Source organism: Cuculus canorus, chromosome 27, assembly GCF_017976375.1.
Source record: "Cuculus canorus isolate bCucCan1 chromosome 27, bCucCan1.pri, whole genome shotgun sequence".
Lineage (NCBI taxonomy): Eukaryota > Metazoa > Chordata > Aves > Cuculiformes > Cuculidae > Cuculus > Cuculus canorus.
The window spans coordinates 5851444-5870743 of record NC_071427.1 but is presented as its reverse complement, the minus strand read 5'-3'; the positions used below and the strand labels follow the sequence as shown (position 1 = coordinate 5870743).

The following is a 19300-nucleotide window of genomic DNA, read 5'->3' as shown; positions in this document are numbered from 1 at the left end:
TGACGATGCAAATGTTGTAAGATCAGATCTCATATAAATGCCTTCCTGAAACAAGAAGACCATAAAATCCCCTTCAGTAAATATTGACGGGTTTATTGGGCTCCTGGGGAATTAAAAAGCGCTGTCCTAATATGTGTTAGATTGAAAGTAATGCAGCGTATGCGATTAAGAGCATGCAGTTTGTGAATCCCTCGTGTCCCTACAGCTCTGCTTCCAGCCATGATGAGGGAGAGACACCACAAGCTGGGCTGCTTCATGGGATCCAAACAATAATACTGGGAGAAAGGGCTGTTCTGAGCAAGATGGGAAAAAAATACCTTTTCCTTATTAATTATAACTTTATGGACTTCAGCCTTAACGCTTGCAGTGGTGTGCCAAGTATTTTAACATGGCATTAAAAGATCTCTGTCAAGTGGTATGAGATTGAGTGGTCATTTCTAAAAAGCCCTTTAATGCACAGAATGTTTTCCCAAGCTAAAAGCATATCAGAAAAGCGTTATTGTGTAAATGTAAAGATTCCTCTAATGTGCCGGGAATCTGAGTGCAACGGGAAACACAGCCCAGGTTTGATTTCAGGAGCACGAGTAACGTGGTGTAGAAAATTCACAGAAAAGGGCCACTACTCTCAGGGGGATCTCAATGCTTTCATCCTTCAGCAAATTTTGTAATATTTCTGTTTCAACTGATTTACCTACAGGTTCAGTTGTGACTGTAAGAAGTATTCCTGAAAGAAGTCCTGGACAAAAAAACAAGGAAGAAAAAGGAGGAAAAGATCTTGACATTTCTTCAGCGATCTCAGATGGAGAAGGTACTTAGATGTTAAGTTGATGAGTGACATAAAAAGATAACAGTAATATATGAAAGCCAGTAAATGAAACTAGCTGTAAGCTCTTTGCTATAAACCAGTTTTCTTTCTCTGTCTAAGCTAAGTGGGTACTAAAAAGCTAATAAATGGTGAAAAAAAGTAACTTAATATTAAAATACTAATTAAAAATATTTGATTTCACGATAAAATTTTAAATCATTCTTTCCAAAGATGTATTAAAATCCTTGCTAACTTCCACTCCCTAAAAAAGCTGAAGTGTGTATTCATCCTAAACAATGCCACGTTAGCACAGGATCTGAATTCAAGGAACTAATGTAGGGGGAAAATCTGTTTGTGAGCAGAGCTCCTGGCTTTCTGCAGGGTTTTGGTTGCAGAAGTCCGACGTGAATCAATCCACTTCTCTTTAACTGGGCACAGAAGGTAGAGATCGCTAACAAAAAAAGGCATAAAATCCAAGACGAAAATGCTGGAATTGATGGATGTATTCAAGAAGGTATTTGAGAGGATCTGTTACCTATTAAATCTCTCTGGTAGGAGTTCTGGAAGAAGCAGACTTGTTAAAAATATTCGGTTTCTAAAGGAGCATCAACTTTTCTTTAAATGGGATTTCTTCAGAACAGATGATGTTGTATCTGAGCTTAAAAACAAATTTTGAAGCTCTTGATTGACTACAAAGAGTGCGCATGTTTCTTTGTTTTAATTTCTGGCAGAGATCCTGGGCAGATGGAGAAGCAGGGAGGTTATTTCAGTATAATGTAAAATCCAGTACTTCACAAAGGGGTTTGATGTGTGTTTGAATCTTGTGGGCTGGTGTTCCTCCCACTGTTCCCGAGGAAAATTGGAGAGTGGTGAATTTTCAGGTTAACCCTGGTGTCTCATTTAAGTTTATAAATACTTTGAGTTTTAGCAACAATGACTTTTAACACGGTAACAGCTTGCTTGCTTCTCAAAGCAGTGGACGTGTTTTTAACTTTTGGGGAAGGTAACAAGCACAGGGCTAAATACCAGGCTGGTTTTGTAAAGCAGATCTTAAGGGAACAAATCACTTGAAAACCAGTATTTTGAGTCCCACCCTGTCTTGTTCTTTGCTTTTTGTTTAAGTGAAGAACATACTTGCATTCTCTACATATAAAGTAAATCCTCTCCTGCTGTGAGAGAGGTCTGCTCGTTTGGCACTTGTCCTCAAAAATGAAATAATGTGAGCAATCCAATGATGAGGTGTGTTGCCCTTTGGGGTTTGCTGGGGGGATGGTATCTAAACACACGTGTAGGAATGTGTGTTCAGCCATATAATGCAGCTACATGACTTACATGTCCTGTTGGACTGAACACCTGCATCCAAGATGGTCCTTGTCCTGAAATATGAACCGTTTTATTTTCTGGTCTAAAGCTCTCAATAATAATCCTCTCTGGTTTTGTCATGGACGTCATGAGGTGTTCCAGGCCAGGTCGGGTGGGGCTTTGAGCAACCTGATCCAGTGGAAGGTGTCCCTGTTCATGGCAGGGGCTGGAACTGGATGGGCTTTAAGGTCCCTTCCAACTCAAAACCATTTTGTGGTTCTCTAATCTCAGTTCCTTTTGATGTGAAACACAGAATTCACCAGCTGGGCGTTATCTTTTCATTGCAAATATTAAGATTCAGAAAACAATGAGTGCAAGAACTGTAGTAGCAGCTGCAGGTAGGACTGGTGATATTAACAGTTGCTTTTCCTTTACTTCTGCCTGAAAAAAATAGCAGATCTAGAATTAAAGGGAGAACAAGTCGGGTGTCACAGTTGGTTTGCCATCATGGAAGCCCAGTATTCTGAAGGTCTCGGGGTGAGCGTGGGGCAGGAAGAGTCTGAGTGCCTGGACCAGACTGGCTTCTGGATGGAGAAGCTTGCTTGAAGTGGAAAGAATGTTTTCTTTGCAAAATGCTGTGGATTTGAGGAGGAACTAAGCCAGTAATGAACACAGGTCATGAATGGTTGCAGTGTAGCTTTGTAATGCCTTCCGAGAAGTCATGAGTTCCTTGGAAATGTACTCAGGCCACTGGTGGAATTCCATCAAACAGCATATGAAAAGATCCAGAGGATAGTTGGGTTCCAGATTTTAACAGTACTCTGGAGAGTGACTGTTTCAGTTGATTATACCCCCTGCTTCCTAAACGCAGGGGGCTTAAAATACAGTGGGTTTGCTCTTTCTTGCTCAAGTCGAGGTTTCTCAGCATCAGATTGATGTTACAGGAGGGTTTCCTGTATTTCCTTTGCTAAGGGTTCCTGGTTTTCCCTTTCTCAGTACTGTCTCATAGCCTGCTTCATGGCCACTAAGGTGGAGCGATTCTCTTTCCCCGTGCTGGTTGATGAGACTTCCTCGCTTGCCTTTATTTCGGCTGCAGTGTGGAGACAGAGCAAAGGTGCTACGGGCAGTGGTATTCCGATCTCAGACAAGATACTAACACATGACACCACCTTCCTGGCATCAGAGTAGTATATGACTGTGCTGGAAGAGATGATTGCAGAAAGGATATGAAGAATGTCTGGAGAGCAATAATTCTAAATAGTGCTTCAGCAATGATGTCATTTAAACAACAAAATAATGTTAAACACTGGGCAATGAACTCCTTTGGGTCAAGAGCAACACAGAGTCACTAGCCAGGATGCAGAAGAAGTTCTGTAGGCTGAGAGAGTTGGGCTTGTTCAGTCTGGAGAAGAGAAGGCTCTGAGGAGACCTTAGAGCAGCTTCCAGTGCCTGAAGGAGGCTACAAGAAAGCTGGGGAGGGACTTTTTAGAAGTGCCTGTAGTGATAGGATGAGTGGGAATGGCTTGAAATCAAAAGGGGGAAGATTTACGTTAGATATTAGGAAGAAATTCTTCACGATGAGGGTGGTGAGACCCTGACACAGGTTGCCCAGGGAAGATGTGGATGTCCCATCCGTGGAGGTGTTCAAGGCCAGGTTGGATGAACTTTGAGCATCTGGATCCAGTGGGAGGTGTCCTTGTCCTTGGCAGGGGGTTGGAACTGTATGGGCTTTAAGGTCACTTCCAACCCAAACCATTCCATGATTCTATGATTTGACAGCAGGAGAAGTTGCAGTCTGGTGAGGAGCCTGTGGACAGTCCAAAGCACGCGTGTCTTTGATGGGAAATCCAATTAGAATGATCCTGGGGAGTGGCAGGGTAAATAACCCCATGTTCTCTATGAGTATGAGGATTTACTAGGGAATGGAGGGGTGGGAATATTATAACTCTGGTCAAATAGTGTGGTCACTCACCATCAGTCTCTATGTCTTGAAGTTCGAAGCCAAGTCCAGCAAGCTGGAGCACTAGAACAGCGTGAATGATTGTGGCAATCCAAGACTGATCATTCTCTTGGGAGTCAAAACAAATCCAGTTATAACCTGCATCCCCCTCCTTTATGGAGGAAGCAGAAAGGCTGAAACAAAACAAGCTGTTATTCTTGTGGGCTTGATGGACATCAGGAAACATCAGCAATATAATTTAAAACTGTGTTATTACAATTTTTTTCTGTATAGGATGACCCGTTATGGTGCTGCAAGTGATCTGAATGGGTGGATCACTTGGGCTGGAGCACAGAGATCAGCCTTCGTAGCAAATGCGGCTCGTTTTAAACTGAGTTCAGCTGTGAACAGCTGAAGGCCTGGTCAGCATTGTAGGTGGCTGTATGTTCCCTGCTTCCGATTCCATTGCTATCCTAATTGTTCTATGTTCCGCTAGAGGCCACCACAAACCTCATCTAACAACAAAAAAAAGAAGGGGAGGAGAGGGGACACCTGCAGCACCAAATGGCTGAAGCTCCTGTTTTATAGGGATATTTAGAAGTGGAACTTGGACCTCTCTAGACACAGCTTCTCCTCCCGCTGTGTTAGGAGTAATTCCCAGATGTGACTTGAAGCCAGCAAATGATCTCAGGCTGTGAGATCAGATTTTGCTGAGTGTACAGGGTTAGACGTGTTTCTTGCTCTTTCCAGAAGGTCTTCTCTCCAAACCATGCATTGATATTTGATTTCCTTGGGAAATATTGGCCTTTGTGGTACCCTTTACCACATTTGTGTATAGAGACTCAAAGTTCCAGCATTGCCTCCTGCCTTGCCAGTAGAAAGTTGCTTTTGTCATCGCTATTTATTCACCTGAGGCGTGGGGTTCCTGGAATTGTGTGTGCTTTCCTGGAAGAAGTGTCGAAGGATGTAATGGCTTGTGCAGAAAGCGTTCAAAGACTGAAAAGATGTCAAGGGGAGACAAGGCAGCTGGAGTTTCAGGAGAGCTCTTGGATTCCACTCTCATGATAGGTATTTCTCTGACTGTCAGTGTCTCAGGAACTCAATGTCGCTTACACCCATAGTGTTTTGGCTTCTCTAAAGGTTAATGGAAGAAACCGACTGCCGTGCTGGCCAAAAGCAATTGGCCTTTATTGAAGGAAGCATTGCAAAAGTACTGAGGGTCAAACATCTTTTTTCCATGTGGAATTAAAATTAGAGTAATTCTGTGACCATCACAGTTGGGTTAAATGTGTGTCCTTGCAGCCTTTGGAAGGGAAGAGCAGTTTAGATGAGGCCAAGACTCACTCCGAGTCTTTACACAGGCCGTGATACAGAAAAATATTGTGACAAATACTGGGTTTGCTTTTGTGGCTGCTTTGCAGCTTTGGGTGGGGTCAGGAGAAGGAATTGCCAGGAATCTCCAGAGCCAGTTCGTTCCTGTGAGATTTCTAGTGTGATATTTTCTTGAAAACTTGGGAGATTTGGATTAGTCTCCAGACTCCATCTTTCTGGAGAGCTTCCCACCACTTGCGAGCCTGTGTCCATGCCATTTTTCCATTTCTCTGGGGCTGAAAAAAGTAACAACCCATAGTCCGGATGATGTTGAATTTTCCTCTGACTTTATAAATGATGTACAAAGAAGCACAATTTTTGGATAAAGGCAGTAATTGTAATGTCTCAAAGCTTATGAAAATAAACTGTGCATGTAAAAATGGATGGATGATAAGAGAAGCGGACAGTGTGCACAAAGCAGCATTTGGTAGCCAGTGGCTTTTTGGTTGCACGATTCCTGATGTTGACGAAACAAGCAGTTTTGGGGAAATGGGTCTTCTGGATTGATTCTTTCAACTTGTACCTTCAGCACGGGAAGGACAGGACGTACAGGAGTCCAGAGGAGGCCACGGAGATGGTCCAAGGGCGGGAGCGCCTCCCATATGAGGACAGGCTGAGAGAGTTGGGATTGTTCAGCCTGGAGAAGAGAAGGCTCTGGGAGACCTCGGAGCTGCATCCAGTGCTGAAAGGGGCTCCAGGGAAGCTGGGGAGGGGCTCTGGATTAGGGAGTGCAGGGACAGAGGATGAGGGGAACAGTTTTCAGCTGAAAGAGGGGAGATTGAGATGAGATCTTAGGGAGAAATGTTTTGCTGTGAGGCTGGGGAGGCCCTGGCCCATCCTGGAGGGGTTCCAGGCCAGGTTGGATGGGGCTTGGAGCCCCTGATCCAGTGGGAGGTGTCCCTGCCCATGGCAGGGGGTGGGGCTGGGTGGGCTTTAAGGTCCCTTCCAACCTAAACCATTCTGTGATTCTATACCTGTTATAAACTTTGCAGCAGTCTGGACCGTGTAGCACAGATATTCCCTTCTGCTTTGCAAGTGCTGCAGCTTGGATAACATTCCTGTGTCGTACCTGTGCACTTTCAGGTTTGAGCGGGGAGACCCTTCTGCATGCGAGTAGCTGTGTAGGGAATGCTGTTACCTAACCCAACGTGAATGAGGGCTCAGCTGCCTGGCTCTGCGCTATTCTTTTTGTTTGAAAATTCATTTTCGTATTGTGTGAGATCTCTCTTTTCAGAGAGACAAAATGCTCTCGCTGCTGAGGACGATACCTGTCCTTCTCCACCCCCAGTGCGTGGGCCCTGTGAATATCGTTGTCTATTCATCCCCGTGACAGCTGTAATTATCTGTGACAGGAAGCCTATGGAACGCTGCACCACAGCCAAACACTGGGAGGGGGACAGCAGCACAGAGAAAACGCTGCCTTGTGATGTAACGGGGTCTTGTCTTGAAGATACCAGGTTTGTCATTCTCTGCTCAGCCTTGAGGAGCTGGCATCCCTTTGTGGTCAAGACTTTGGGAGCAATTAGCAAGGTATGAAAGACAGTTTCCAGGAAAAAGATTCATTCTTGTTTGCTCAAAATCTAACAAAAGTAGTTAATCATTTGAAGTGGGGTAGAAGCAAAAAAGATTGAGGCAGTCCTGTGCTCTCCCACCACCGTAAGAGAAAGAATTGAGTTTTGTGGAATGCCAAGGCCCTGCTATAATAATCAACCAATTTTCTTTTTTCGTATTCAAGATTCTGATTTTACGTATGGATTATGAGACCACTTTAGAGAACAGCCTTGACATTGTCATCTACTGGTGCTTCCTATATCCCTCTATCCTTTGTGCCCTCCATGAATCTCTGAGTCATCCTGACTCTGTGGCAGTTGAAGAAAGCACCTACAATTGAATTGAATTATAATTGAGGAATTATACACTTGAATTATAATTCAGGGAGGCTTTTTTCTCCATTACCCTTGTGTAAGAAGTCGTCATATTTCTGCATGCAAGTGTTAAACTACTCATATTAAAACTGAGCGTAGGCTCTTCCTGGGACGAGACAAGGGGTATTGCATTACTTCTTTTCCCCCTTTTCTCTGTCCTATCCAGCACTTGGAAAAGTTGAGTTTGGAGAGAGCACTGCTCAGACTGCTGACGCAATGCTGTCAGCATCACCCTAGCCAGAGGGGGGATCAACAGTGATCTGTCCTTTCCTCCTCTTCGTACAAGTTAACTCTAATTTTCAGCAGTGAAAAGGTTTACGTTTCCTGCAAACAGCTGACCGCACATTGCATTTCTACAGAGCACCTCGACAGGGGCCTGTTGATCACCAATGTCCTGAGAAGACCCAATTGCTCGGTGCTGGGTTTGCTTCTTTCCAGCTGTGAAATCACACTCGATATCTTCCTTCTGGTTTTTGGCATGGTGGGGCTATTTTCAATGTAAGCAGTAGGATTAATTGTGATGGAGAAGTTACGTGAGAAAGAGCAAATGGGAAGGAAAAAAATGGCTCCTGTTGTAGTCAGTAAGAGAGGAAACGTCAAGAAAGCAATCATTAATCCTGAATCAACACTTGTTTAAAAGCTACGGCTTTTTGCTGCGTGTATCCAGCAGAGCTGAACAAGTTTGCTTAATATAACTCCTGGCGTGGAAAATTTCTTGCAGTTCCCTTGGGATGCCCACAGAAAGGGCAGCTTTGTGGTCTGTCTGAACATGGGTGTTGGAGCTACTGGTCCAGCTTGGTGGTAAAGTGTCTTCCCACTTCTGAGGCAGAATAAACTGAGAAGGTCAGATTCTCTCTGTGGGTCTTTGGGATGCGACCGCAGAAAGCAGGGTTCTGTCTCCCCTAAATGGATGCTGACCGTTCCTTGGCTCTCTCTATAAAAAGTGAGGTTTTCTCTGGAGCCCCAAGCCAAATGTTTCCCTTTTTTTCTTGCCGTTGTGTATTCTGTTCTGTGTTTGGCAGCGCTCTCTGTCCCAAAGGTGTCTGTGTTCGGGTGGTATTAGGTATGAATAGGTTGTCAAGTTCCTTGGGATCTTCCTTGCTGAAAGGCATGATGGAAACTTGGATCCTTTTTTGAAGCTGCATGGCAGGCGGCTAACGGCATGTGCTGGGTTGTGGCGAGGAGGCAGTGATTTGAGGACAGCAAATACTCGTCTGTGTGATACTTGTATATAGGTACAGAAACAGTAGTGTTCATTCACAGTGTGTGCATTTATGTATGACTACTGAACTAATCACGTGCAGACAGCTCCGGCATCGGATCCAAGTAGATTTCCAGGGCCCCTCCGCTTCAGTGTTCTGCCTATGAAGGAGTCAATGCCAGATGTTTCTTTTGAATTCCATAGTCTTGGTGCATGATCGAACCCAAACCAGTGCTCCCCAGGAGAGGTCCCCAAGCTATTAAGAAGTGTACATGCTGTCTGCCCACCTACACGCGTGATCTCAGAGCGCTGAGCACTTCCAGTCCCTTCTGTAATGAGACAATTCCTGTTTACACTCTTGCTGAAGACCCCTGGATTACACAATACGAAGATTTGACCACAGTGATGAATTATATACATCATTTAGGGGAAAAGGAAAACCAATCTGCTTAGAAAAGCTTATGTTTTTAAGGTCTGCCATCTGTAAGAGTTTGGGGAAGTGACTTGGTGCATGCCGAGCAACGAGTAAAAGCGATCAGTAGAGCTGTGTTATTGTCATTACGACTCTGGGAGGTGGCTTTTAGTAGCAAAATCCAAAAAGGGAGACCACAGCCAAAGCACTGCTACTGAAAAAACTGCATACTCCAAGCACAAATGATCCTCCCAACAATAATTCCCAGCAAGATGTGATGGCTTAACCATTGCATCAATTTGCATCTCACTTGGTCAAAACAGCCTTCAGTCTTCTCCTTTTTTTCCAGTGCAATTCAGTTAATAATTCCCAGTTCCCTCAATGAGTCTGAGCTCCTGCTGGCTCCTGGAGCAGTAGTAGCTCATTGTTGCAAATGAGCTTAATCCAGTCTTCGAAGTCTTTTGTTGTCCCTGATAGAAAATGGCATGAGTAGTAAAGGAAAAAATGTGTGAGGTTTCCTGTAAGGTTTTAACAACTCTCCTGGGTGTACAGTTGCGCCATAGGCTGGGGAATGGTTCTGAGCAGGGTGGTGGTGTGGAGAAGGAGCTCTGGAAGTGCTTTCACCCTCGTCTGTAAGTCTTGTTACAGCGAGCTGCTGAGAGGGAGGGAAGGGTGGGAGACAGCGCTTCGTGATCTGCACGTGCCACTGCTTTTCAGCCCCTTGGGCTTCTGATTTGTCACCGTTTGTCTTTGGCAGGTGTAAATGAGAGGTAAAGCAAAACGGACTGAGGGCCAGTACAAAAATTGTGGGCTGTTTGGCCTCCTGCCCTGAGTTTTGCAAACAGTGGTTTAGTTCCAGGTGTTTTGATTCTCTTCAGACAGGCTGATGGTGACACCATGTCTCGGGCATTTTAGAAAGGGTAGGGTTATCAGTGTGGGACCCAGCAGTGTAGAACTTCTGTCAGTGCTGCGACCTTTCTGGAGGCAACAAATCAGATGATCAAAACACAGTTGCTGGGAGGTTCTGGACCATATTTTAAATGAAGGATGGTGTTCAGGGTGATCTCGTAGACCTCTCTCTGGGTAGACTTGGACCTCTGTTGTGGCTTTGTCATCACTCCTGTCACTGGCCTCATCTCCTGCTGTTCCCGAGTAGAATCCCTGTGTGGAGCTACTAGTAACTGAGTAATCGAGTAACGTAGACTACCTGACCGATGTAGGTTAGCCTCGTTCATGCTTCCTGCTGCTCTCTGAGTAGTGAAGTTCAGTATCACATCTGTGATGAAACTGAGCTGCAGTGCTCTTACTGTACACTGAAAGACACTTTATTGGTTGCAGGGCTATCGTTTGATATTTTCTCCTCTTGCAAAAGCACAGGTTTTCTTATGGGTGCTCCTCAGAGCTCCTGCATCATCATATGTTGTTCTTTCAGCCAGTGTGGGCAGAATATGTCCCTGCCAGGAAGATCAGCCGCATACGGTGGTGGTCGGGCTGCCCAGGGGATGTGTGGTGTCGCTTACTTCAGCTGAATGTATGTGAGCGTTTTGTTTTAGTATCGTTCCCTGCCAGTGTTTGCAAATGAAGATTCCCCTCTTCAGAGAAGAAAGACGGTTTAGTTGTTACAGTGCTGGCAGGAGCTTTGGGCTTCCAGGTTCAGTTTACCCACATGGTGTGACATAGTGCAAGCTGCTCAGCTTCTGAATGATTCCGTTCCATGTCCATAGAGCAGGATTCGTTCTTCTGCAGCAGAGTGATGTGGCAGTAACAAGTCGGGCTATTTAGTTGTCTTGTGGGTGCTGCAAATGGGTTATCTTGTGGGGAGTCTCATTAGAGAGATCGAGAAACAAAATCCTTGCTCTTTACATTATTCAGTGAGTACTGTTGCCTCGGGACTGCAAATAGCTCTAAGTACAGCTCATGTAGGAATCCTGTTTGTTCAGTTTGTGCTTTAGCAACGGATTAAATAAGTATTTGTACATAATCAAGCTGTAAAATCATGTTCTGCAGACTTTTGAGAGCCGGTTTTTGTTTCGTCGGGAAGCACACAAGGTAGGATGGGGCTGCAGGTTCTTCCTCAGCCATCAGCTTCCAGTCCTTCCCACAGCGTGTATCTTTGGAATTTGCAAATGTTGGATAATAACATTCAAAATAAGCTGAAAAAAACCCTGCTGTGGAATTCCGGTGCCTTAGGCTTCTTCTGATCTCCTCAGGAGTGAAACAGAAGTGAGCATTGCATAAGCGTGTCAGGTTGGTGCAACATCAGCTGCAATCGAGCAGTTCACCACACAAGTAAGGTATCTTCTGAGTCACAGAGAGCTTATATATCGTTAACAAAAATCATGGCTGAGTTAGTTGAGACTTCAAGACTTTTATTTCTCTTAGAACCAACTGTTGACAGTCGGCAATGACTGTGATCTTTTTTTTTTTAAGCTTTTAAGAAAGGGAGATTGAGATGAGATCTTAGGCAGAAATGTTTTGCTGTGAGGGTGGGGAGGCCCTGGAACAGGTTGCCAAGAGCTGCCCCATCCCTGGAGGGGTTCCAGGCCAGGTTGGATGGGGCTTGGAGCCCCTGATCCAGTGGGAGGTGTCCCTGCCCATGGCAGGGGGTGGAACTGGATGGGCTTTGAGTTCCCTTCTGACCCAAACCATTCCATGATTCTGTGATTCTGTGGTTTTTCATCTCCACCTTTCTGTACTGGTATCAAACCTAGGAGCTGCACACATTGCCAGACACTTTTATGGAAGTATAGAACTGAAATGCAAGTTTTCAAATATATGGGGCTTCTTGAGGGAAGAGGTTAGTGTGCTTCCGGGCCCACGGTGAATAAGAACACAAGCAATGGGCTTAGCCTTCCTCAGAAGCATTTTCTAACAGCTGGAATGTAAAGCACTGGGAGGCTGTGGAGGTGGTTGTGGAGTCTTTGTTGCTGGAAGCCTTTCAGAGCAGGGTAGAGAAGTCTTTATGCAGATGCCATCGGTACTATTGATCCTCCATTGGGAGGGAACGGATGAGATGGATTTTGAAATCCATCTTATGGTGGTAAATATATAAGAAACATTGCGAAACACTCAGCATACCATTTCAGAGAGTGTAGGTGTTTTTCACTTATTTTTAGGACTTGACCTTACGAGACTGAAAAACAACTTTTTCCTTCTGACTTTTGTCCTTCGCTTGGCAGAGATTGGTTAAAAACACAGAGATGGAAAATATTTAAACTGGTACGAGCTTTTCTTTTTGTTGTTTGTTTGTGAGCTGGTTTCATTTGTGATCTCAGCTCCAGTCAGGGGGGGCAAAGGTAGAACTAACCTGGCACCGCACCACGTGCGAAACCACTTTGACAGTGAAGCTCAAATAAACAGAATCTAGAGCTCACTCCTTTTTAAATCCGAAACGCTTCCAAAATGATATTCACAAATCTGGACAAGTTTCCCCGTCGAATAGTAACAAGCTCAGATACATCTGCTACTTGTGAATTTGCCCTTTTTAAACAGACACAGAAATAACTGAGCTGTGTCCAAACCCTTTCTGATCCGCTGCTGTATGCTTAAACTGTGTTAGAGCAGTGATTTGCAGGGATTTCTATTCCTCAGATCTGAATGTGGAAAGGTATGAAATAAGTCCAAGGAAAATAAAGGTAGGAATGACCTCACCCTGTGGAGACACCATGTCTTGCTCAGCTCAAGAACTCTCTGTATAAACCAGCTACATTTTAATTTGTACGGTTATTTTACTTCCATAAATGACAAGAAACGATGCCCAAACTGTTGCCCATTTAAGAGAAGTGGTTTTGGGCTTCTAGAAGAATGTAAAGGCATCTTGATCACTGCCTTCATCTGCAGAAGGCTTACTTGTTCAAATATTGCACATGGGTGTAATGCAGATTTATGCTTTGATTAATTTCCTTTAGAATAAGCGCAGGATAATGGGCACTGCTCTGTGACCACGCTGTCCTGCACTGATTGTTGTTGAGAGAAATGAATGCGATTTCTCACCAGTGAGCATTCCTGACTTCACTGACTTTGAGATTTTCTGAGTACGTGCTCACAGGTCTCCCCTCGTGCTGTACCGCGCCCGCAAACAGCAGAGGTGGGTAGAACTGTGCTCCGTGGGTGCCAGTGCAGAGCGCGCTCCAGCCGCCGAGAATTGTGCTATCAGTGACTGCTGCAGAGGAGAGCAGAGATCGGGAGGTACTTGCAGATTGTTCACATTATCAAAGTCCTCTTTTTCTCTTCCCTGTGAAGAATCATGGAATCATTAAGGTTGGAAAAGACCTCTAAGCTCATCCAATCCAACCGTCGGCCCAGCCCCACCGTGCCTACTAAACAATGTCATGGACATGTGTTCTTCGAACCCCTCCAGGGATGGAGACTCCACCACTGCCCTGGGCAGCATCGTCCAGTGCTTCACCACTCCTTTGGTAAAGAAATTATTCCTAATATCCAACCTAAACTTAACGTGGTACAACTTGAGGCCATTTCCTCTTGTCCTGAAGACATCTGAGTGCACTGCTGGGAGCCCTGAATGTTTTAAATGCTTTACTGACTTGCAGCTCATCCGTATGAGGTCTTCTTCAGAAGAGAGGGCTTCACTCCTTTCCTTTTGTCTTTTGCAGTGACCCCAGTAGCTTGGGAGATCTTGTCTTTTTAATGTCTGTTATTTGAGTTTCTTCAGTCCGTAGTAAAATCAAAGAAGACTATCTACCTTCTCTGCAATATAGTTTCAGTGAGTTAATTTCGCTGTTAATAATAGGTGTGTTAGAAAATTTAGTGGATTTTACCTATGATGTGGTCACCAGTTCATACCATTGCAAAAGGGTGTGGGGTTCTGGGCAGCTCAAAGAATGAAGAAAAATACAGAGGAAGCAGGACTCTTCTTGACAGTCCCTGACAGCTCTTCCTGGGTGCAAACCCTGCTCCTGTGCTGGCTGGGGGTCACATTGCTCTACAGGCCAATTTCACATGGCCTCAGAAATGGTTGTTTATAGTCAGTCTACTCTCTCTTCTAAAAAAACTCTGGGTTTTTTGGTGTATGAAAGCACAGAAACTTGGAAATATCTGGTTAGCTGAGTACTGGACTTTCAGGCAACTTTTTTATTAGGTGTCTGACTTCAAGAGATTTTTTAAATGTGGGTTTGTTTGTTTTTCTGTTCTGGTATCATCAGTACTTAGCAGAAAATATACTTACTGCTCATAGATATTTTATTTGCCTTATATTGAATAATTGCTTTTTTTCTTTTAATATCTTATCTGTAGCACTAGGATTGTGATTGTCTCATCATTCTATATGGACATGTATTTCTCCATACAGAGCAAATCTGATGTCAGTTGTTTCCGAGATGACCTCCCAGGTGACCCTTGTCCATTCTTCATTCCATGTGAGTTACATCTCTTTCTTTCTGGAGTTTCATGACTTCTCCCCACTTGAAAAAAAAAACAAAACATTTTTTCTGAATAGTTGGCAAGAACCTTCCTTTCCTAATGACCTACCAGGCTTCTGTGGAAGTAATGTGCTTTTCCCTTAGAACACTCCACTACCACAACAAGAACTAATGGGCTTCTTGGACTGAGCAGTCTGCAAAGACCGAAGGCCTATCCACTTTGTGACAACAGCACCTTCAAACGTCGGCTGAACGGACATCAATTGTCACTGCTTCAGGTGAAAGACTTGGTCTTGGTGGGGTGGCTGAGAGGGTGTTCTTCACTCGCTCCCCATTTTCTGTTATAAAATAAAGACTGTAAATAAAGTTTCCTACAACATCGTTGGAAAAAACCAGTATATTTTATCTGTAATAATCAGTTGCCGTGGGTTTGATTTGTCCAGAAGGACCCAGAAATGCTAAAACCTGGGAAACTCGGTTATTCTGAGTTCCAGCTGAACCACCTTTGCTTATCACAAGTATCAAACCCTCACAGCTGATTTACTGTGGGTTGAGAGCAAAAACTCACTTTCTGTGTGTAACGTGAGATGACACATGTGCCAGACAAGCAGGATCATACAAATCCCAGCTAAGGACACATGCAAATTAACTTCATTTTCCATATAAATCTTCTTGGTGCAATAAAATATCAAATATAAAATCTGTCTGCTGCAGCATTCCCGTAAGATAAACCTCACAGTATTTATTTGCTTGCTTCAGTGAACGTGCACGGTCTCCAGCGCCTGTGAGACTGCACCCAGGTACCTTCAGGAATCGTGCACAGCCACAGGGGTGGGAAGCTTTTTCCTGAACACGGGAGGTCTGAGGTCAAAATGAGAAAAAAAAACTTTATGTAAATACCCCAGGATCGTGCTGCTACACCACTTTAAAAACTAAGCTACTGTTTTCCTGGGGCTTTCCTGCCTGTGTCCCTAGGGGTGTTGTATGATCAACAAACTGACAGGTTTCACAGTCATACAGTGAGAATGTGTGATCAGGAATTTCTCTGGTCTCCAGACTAACCTTCTTTACAGGTCGCGATTTAACTCGCAATTTCCTTCATGTAGCGGCTTTAAGGTTTTCTTTGGGCAGATTTTCGTTGGCTGTGCTAGATGGATTTCTCAATCTGCTCTGTGTCTACTGATGGAAAGTGCTGGATTGAGGCTGACTTATGGAAAATGTTGGGTTGAGACTCATTCTTTCACAGTCACGAAACAGCAAAATCCACCTTCCTTTCATGCCATTGCTTTAGAACTGCATCCTTCCTTTAGAGAAGCCTGGGTTGGGGGAATAAGAACATCAGCTTCCAAGGGCAAGTGTGTTTGCCCAGTCCCTTTCTGAAATAAGATGCGATAGCTCCTCTTTGGAGCTGGGAGATGATTCGTTAACTCTAGCGCAAGTGTGAGTGGTAGAATTGTTCTTCTGGAAGTTTAAAAGCCTTTTTGAAACTGTAGTGAAGTCCAGATGTCTCATAGCTTTTGTGATCTTGTGAACAGTTTTAGAAGGAAAAATCTGTGAGGGACAGGGCTATGAATCATCTGTCTATCCTTTGTCCATGAAGAAGAAATAAAAACCCCAATCCAAAAAGAATCCATTTAATTCTGGAATTTTCTGACCTATTTTGGTGCAAGCCGGGCTAAAAAAAAAAAAATTAACTTCTCTCCTGATGAGTTTCTCATATTGTTTACTTTTGTAACGTTCTCTGTGGAGTAGCAGCCAGAAATGACGTCCACCCCTCGTCCAGCATCAGAGAATAAGAACTTCAGAGGAAGGAATGCAACTTCATAAATAGCAAACCGCAGGCACTAATGGGGAGCAGAGGCGAACCTGCAGGTTAAAAATTGGTCGCAAGAGAAGCCTGTGCATCCACACTGCCGGAAGATTCCGAGATGACTTCAGCTCTAGCGTTTGTTTTCCTCCTCTGCCTCTCTTGTCCTTTTTCATCATGCCAGCAGAGAAGAATAGGTAAGTAATTTGAATTCTGCCTATATTTTCTAGACTCCTATGGAAATTCTGTTTTGCAGGAGGGAGTGAGGAAGATTTCACTCTTAACTTTTCACCTGCATCTACTGAAGCCTCGAAACAATGTTCAGAGGGATTTGGTAGTTTCATGTGAAACTTCCAGCTTAACTGTGTAAATGTTCACTCTTGGATTTTTCCCCAGTTTCCTCCCTGAGCAGTGAAAGGTTTTTAAGAGAAACATTTATTTTGGGCAACTGGAAATTGTGTTGTAGTTTGTAATGAGAGACTTTACATTCGTCTGCATTTTGCATGTGATTTAAGTTATAAAAACAGATCATACTGAACATCCTATAGCAGGATCCTTGGATATTCTCTCTGCTTGTGCACACAGAGCTCAGGGAAGCTTTGGCTTCTAGGGACATAGCCATGCTGAGTTCCTTAGAAAAGTTCCCCTTCTCCGAACAGCCCATGAGGGGAATGCTCAACTCCCAAGAGGATTGGTGAGATCTGACAGATTCTAAGTGGGTACCAGAGCTTCAGTGGTGTGCTCGTGGAGACAGAATGAGTCCACAGAGAAGGAAACACACTAATGGAAATGTCTGTGAGTGCATAGATTTCCTTTGGAAATGGCTCCTGCGTGGTTGAGTCGTTATTGTGAATTGGATATTAAAAAAAACCCAAAACTTTTATTTTAAATTACATCTTGCTACTCAGGATGGAAGATTCTTACCAGAATAACAGACACTGCCTGAAGCCTTCATGCCGAGCTTATTCAAAATCTCTCTTTGAAGTCAGAAATTATTTGCAAGTTCCTTGTTTCCAATAAAATAAGGAATGTTGCTTAATTCAGTCTTTCTGTGACACATTTGGGGTACTTACAATTTAGTTCTCAAACCAAAATGTATTGGAGAGATTACAAACCTCTTGGTTTTGTGTAGGGAAGATCCATGCGGCTTCCAGGCTCATTTGTCACAGGAAGGACATGGATCTGTTGGAGCGAGTTCAGAGGAGGCCCCGGAGATGATCCGAGGGCTGGAGCACCTCCCGTATGAGGCCAGGCTGAGAGTTGGGGTTGTTCAGCCTGGAGAAGAGAAGGCTGCGGGGAGACCTTAGAGCAGCTTCCAGTGCGGGAAGGGGCTCCAGGAAAGCTGGGGAGGGGCTCTGGATCAGGGGGTGCAGGGACAGAGGATGAGGGGGAAGGATTTTCAGCTGAGAGAAGGGAGATTGAGATGAGATCTTAGGCAGAAATGTTTTCCTGTGAGGGTAAAGATTTGTAGCATGTCTCAAAGGCCTGGGCAAGTCTAGAGCCTAGCAGATGGGAGGGAAACCTTATATTAATCTGCCCTAGAGGACCTTGTAAGATGATTTATATCCCCTGTTCAGCATAGCTTAAACAGGATTTTGCCATGTTGCACGGATGAGCAGCTGCATCCTTCGTGTCCCAGAGCCACTGTGCCACAATTTGAAATTGCTGCTGCCCAAAAAGAACCCATCTCCGAGAAGAAAGAATCTGTACTTTGAGGACAGGCGAGGCAACTGCCGATGTGCTGTGTTTCCACGTTCAGCGCTTGGCAGCACGTTTGGGATAGACTCGGCAAAGAGCCTTGCTTTAGTGGTGCCCTTCATAGCAGCTTCCACAGCGCTGAATTCTTAATTTGCTTCTTTTGGCAGCAAAGCCTTCCTATGTGTGAACTGCAGAGACCGGGCCAGATTAACAGCTACCGCAGCCGCCAGCCTGCCAGGACGATGTGTTTGCTGAGGGGTAGCTGTTACCTCCCCGCCAGGCATGGCTGATTATCACTGTGCCCTGCCCAGAGCAAAACTTACCCTCTGTGCCAGGCTTTGTTAATCCCAGCAAGCTCCTAGTTAGGAACTGGCTGACACTGGTGTGGGAGAGCCTGTATTTTTAATGTTAAGCTGAAGTTAATAATATCAGTTGGTTTGTACTGCTAATGGTTCTCCTGTGGTTTTTTCCCAACAACTTTGGTTTTTTTAGGAGGTGAAGTCGGGCCAGAAATGCTGGAAGAGATGAGAGAAACCAACCGTGTGTTAATGGAAGTTCGAGACTTGTTGAAACAGCAGGTAAGTGAGAAAGGGACTCGATTCATTTTATGCTGCGCAGGAGAGATCTCTGGATCCTCTCTGCCTTGTGTACTGAGTTCTGGAATGAGGGGAGCCTTCTTTGGCATTAGGTGAAATGAGAGATAGAATTATTGCTCTGGAAACGAGGATCAAAAGGTGGCCTCACAATCAGATCGGTAATTCTGAGATAAAATGAGTTGAATTCCAGATTCTGCTGCCTAGAACTGCGTCTGCTGAAAAACAGCGTACAGGGAGACTGAGCACTTAAGAAAAGACACGCACACACAGTTGGTGTATATTAACTGGAAAAACAAGTCGCTTTTTCCTTGGTTTTGTAGGCTCATCAAATCAGTAGAGATTTCATGGACTAGACTGGACTAGACTTGGAAGATGGAAGAGACCTTTCAGACATCTCTTAGGGTCCTGGAAAGGGAAGTCATATGGAGGCTAAACAAGCTCTGCATTCACTCTTTCCTCTTGTTGTTTTAATCCTAAACATTTCTGGCACTTGGAGTTTCTTAGGGAACTTGGAACATTTTGGGTGCTTAAATCTTTTCCCATTTTAACGAGGAGATGGTGGTTTGTCTGGTCAACTCTCTCTTTAAGTATAGAAAAAGGTTCCATTCTCTTTCTCTACCCCAGGAGCTGAGGGCAGCAGCCCCTGCCTGCCAGATAATTGGAATGGCAGACGGGTCTCTGTGCCAGGGCAAACTGGGCGGCCTCTAATCAGCAAAAACATCTGCTGCATTGAGTTACTCTCACATTTCAGGCTGCTGCATAAATACCCAGTGTTTACTAGGAATCAGGTCAGACATGGTTCCTGGCAGGCTCAAGCAATCATTTCCAGTGTTTGCTTCCAGTTTAGTGCTGCTTCTCCATACAGG

At 44.4% G+C, this 19300-nt stretch overlaps 1 protein-coding gene across 2 annotated transcripts in view; it reads left to right on the top strand.

The window, feature by feature from the left end:
• Positions 1-697: 697 nt before the first annotated feature.
• The window catches only part of COMP (cartilage oligomeric matrix protein), a 31316-nt gene continuing 12713 nt past the window's right edge, over positions 698-19300 (top strand). The window contains exons 1-5 of one of the 2 annotated variants that reach the window (XM_054050388.1): positions 698-808; positions 14264-14330; positions 14478-14611; positions 16086-16337; positions 18331-18416. In XM_054050388.1, the coding sequence (XP_053906363.1) occupies positions 16262-16337; positions 18331-18416 (162 nt within the window). In that variant the 5' untranslated portion in view covers positions 698-808; positions 14264-14330; positions 14478-14611; positions 16086-16261. Of the gene's footprint in view, positions 809-14263; positions 14612-16085; positions 16338-18330; positions 18417-19300 lie in introns of both variants that reach the window. The other variant, XM_054050389.1, reaches the window with a different exon arrangement.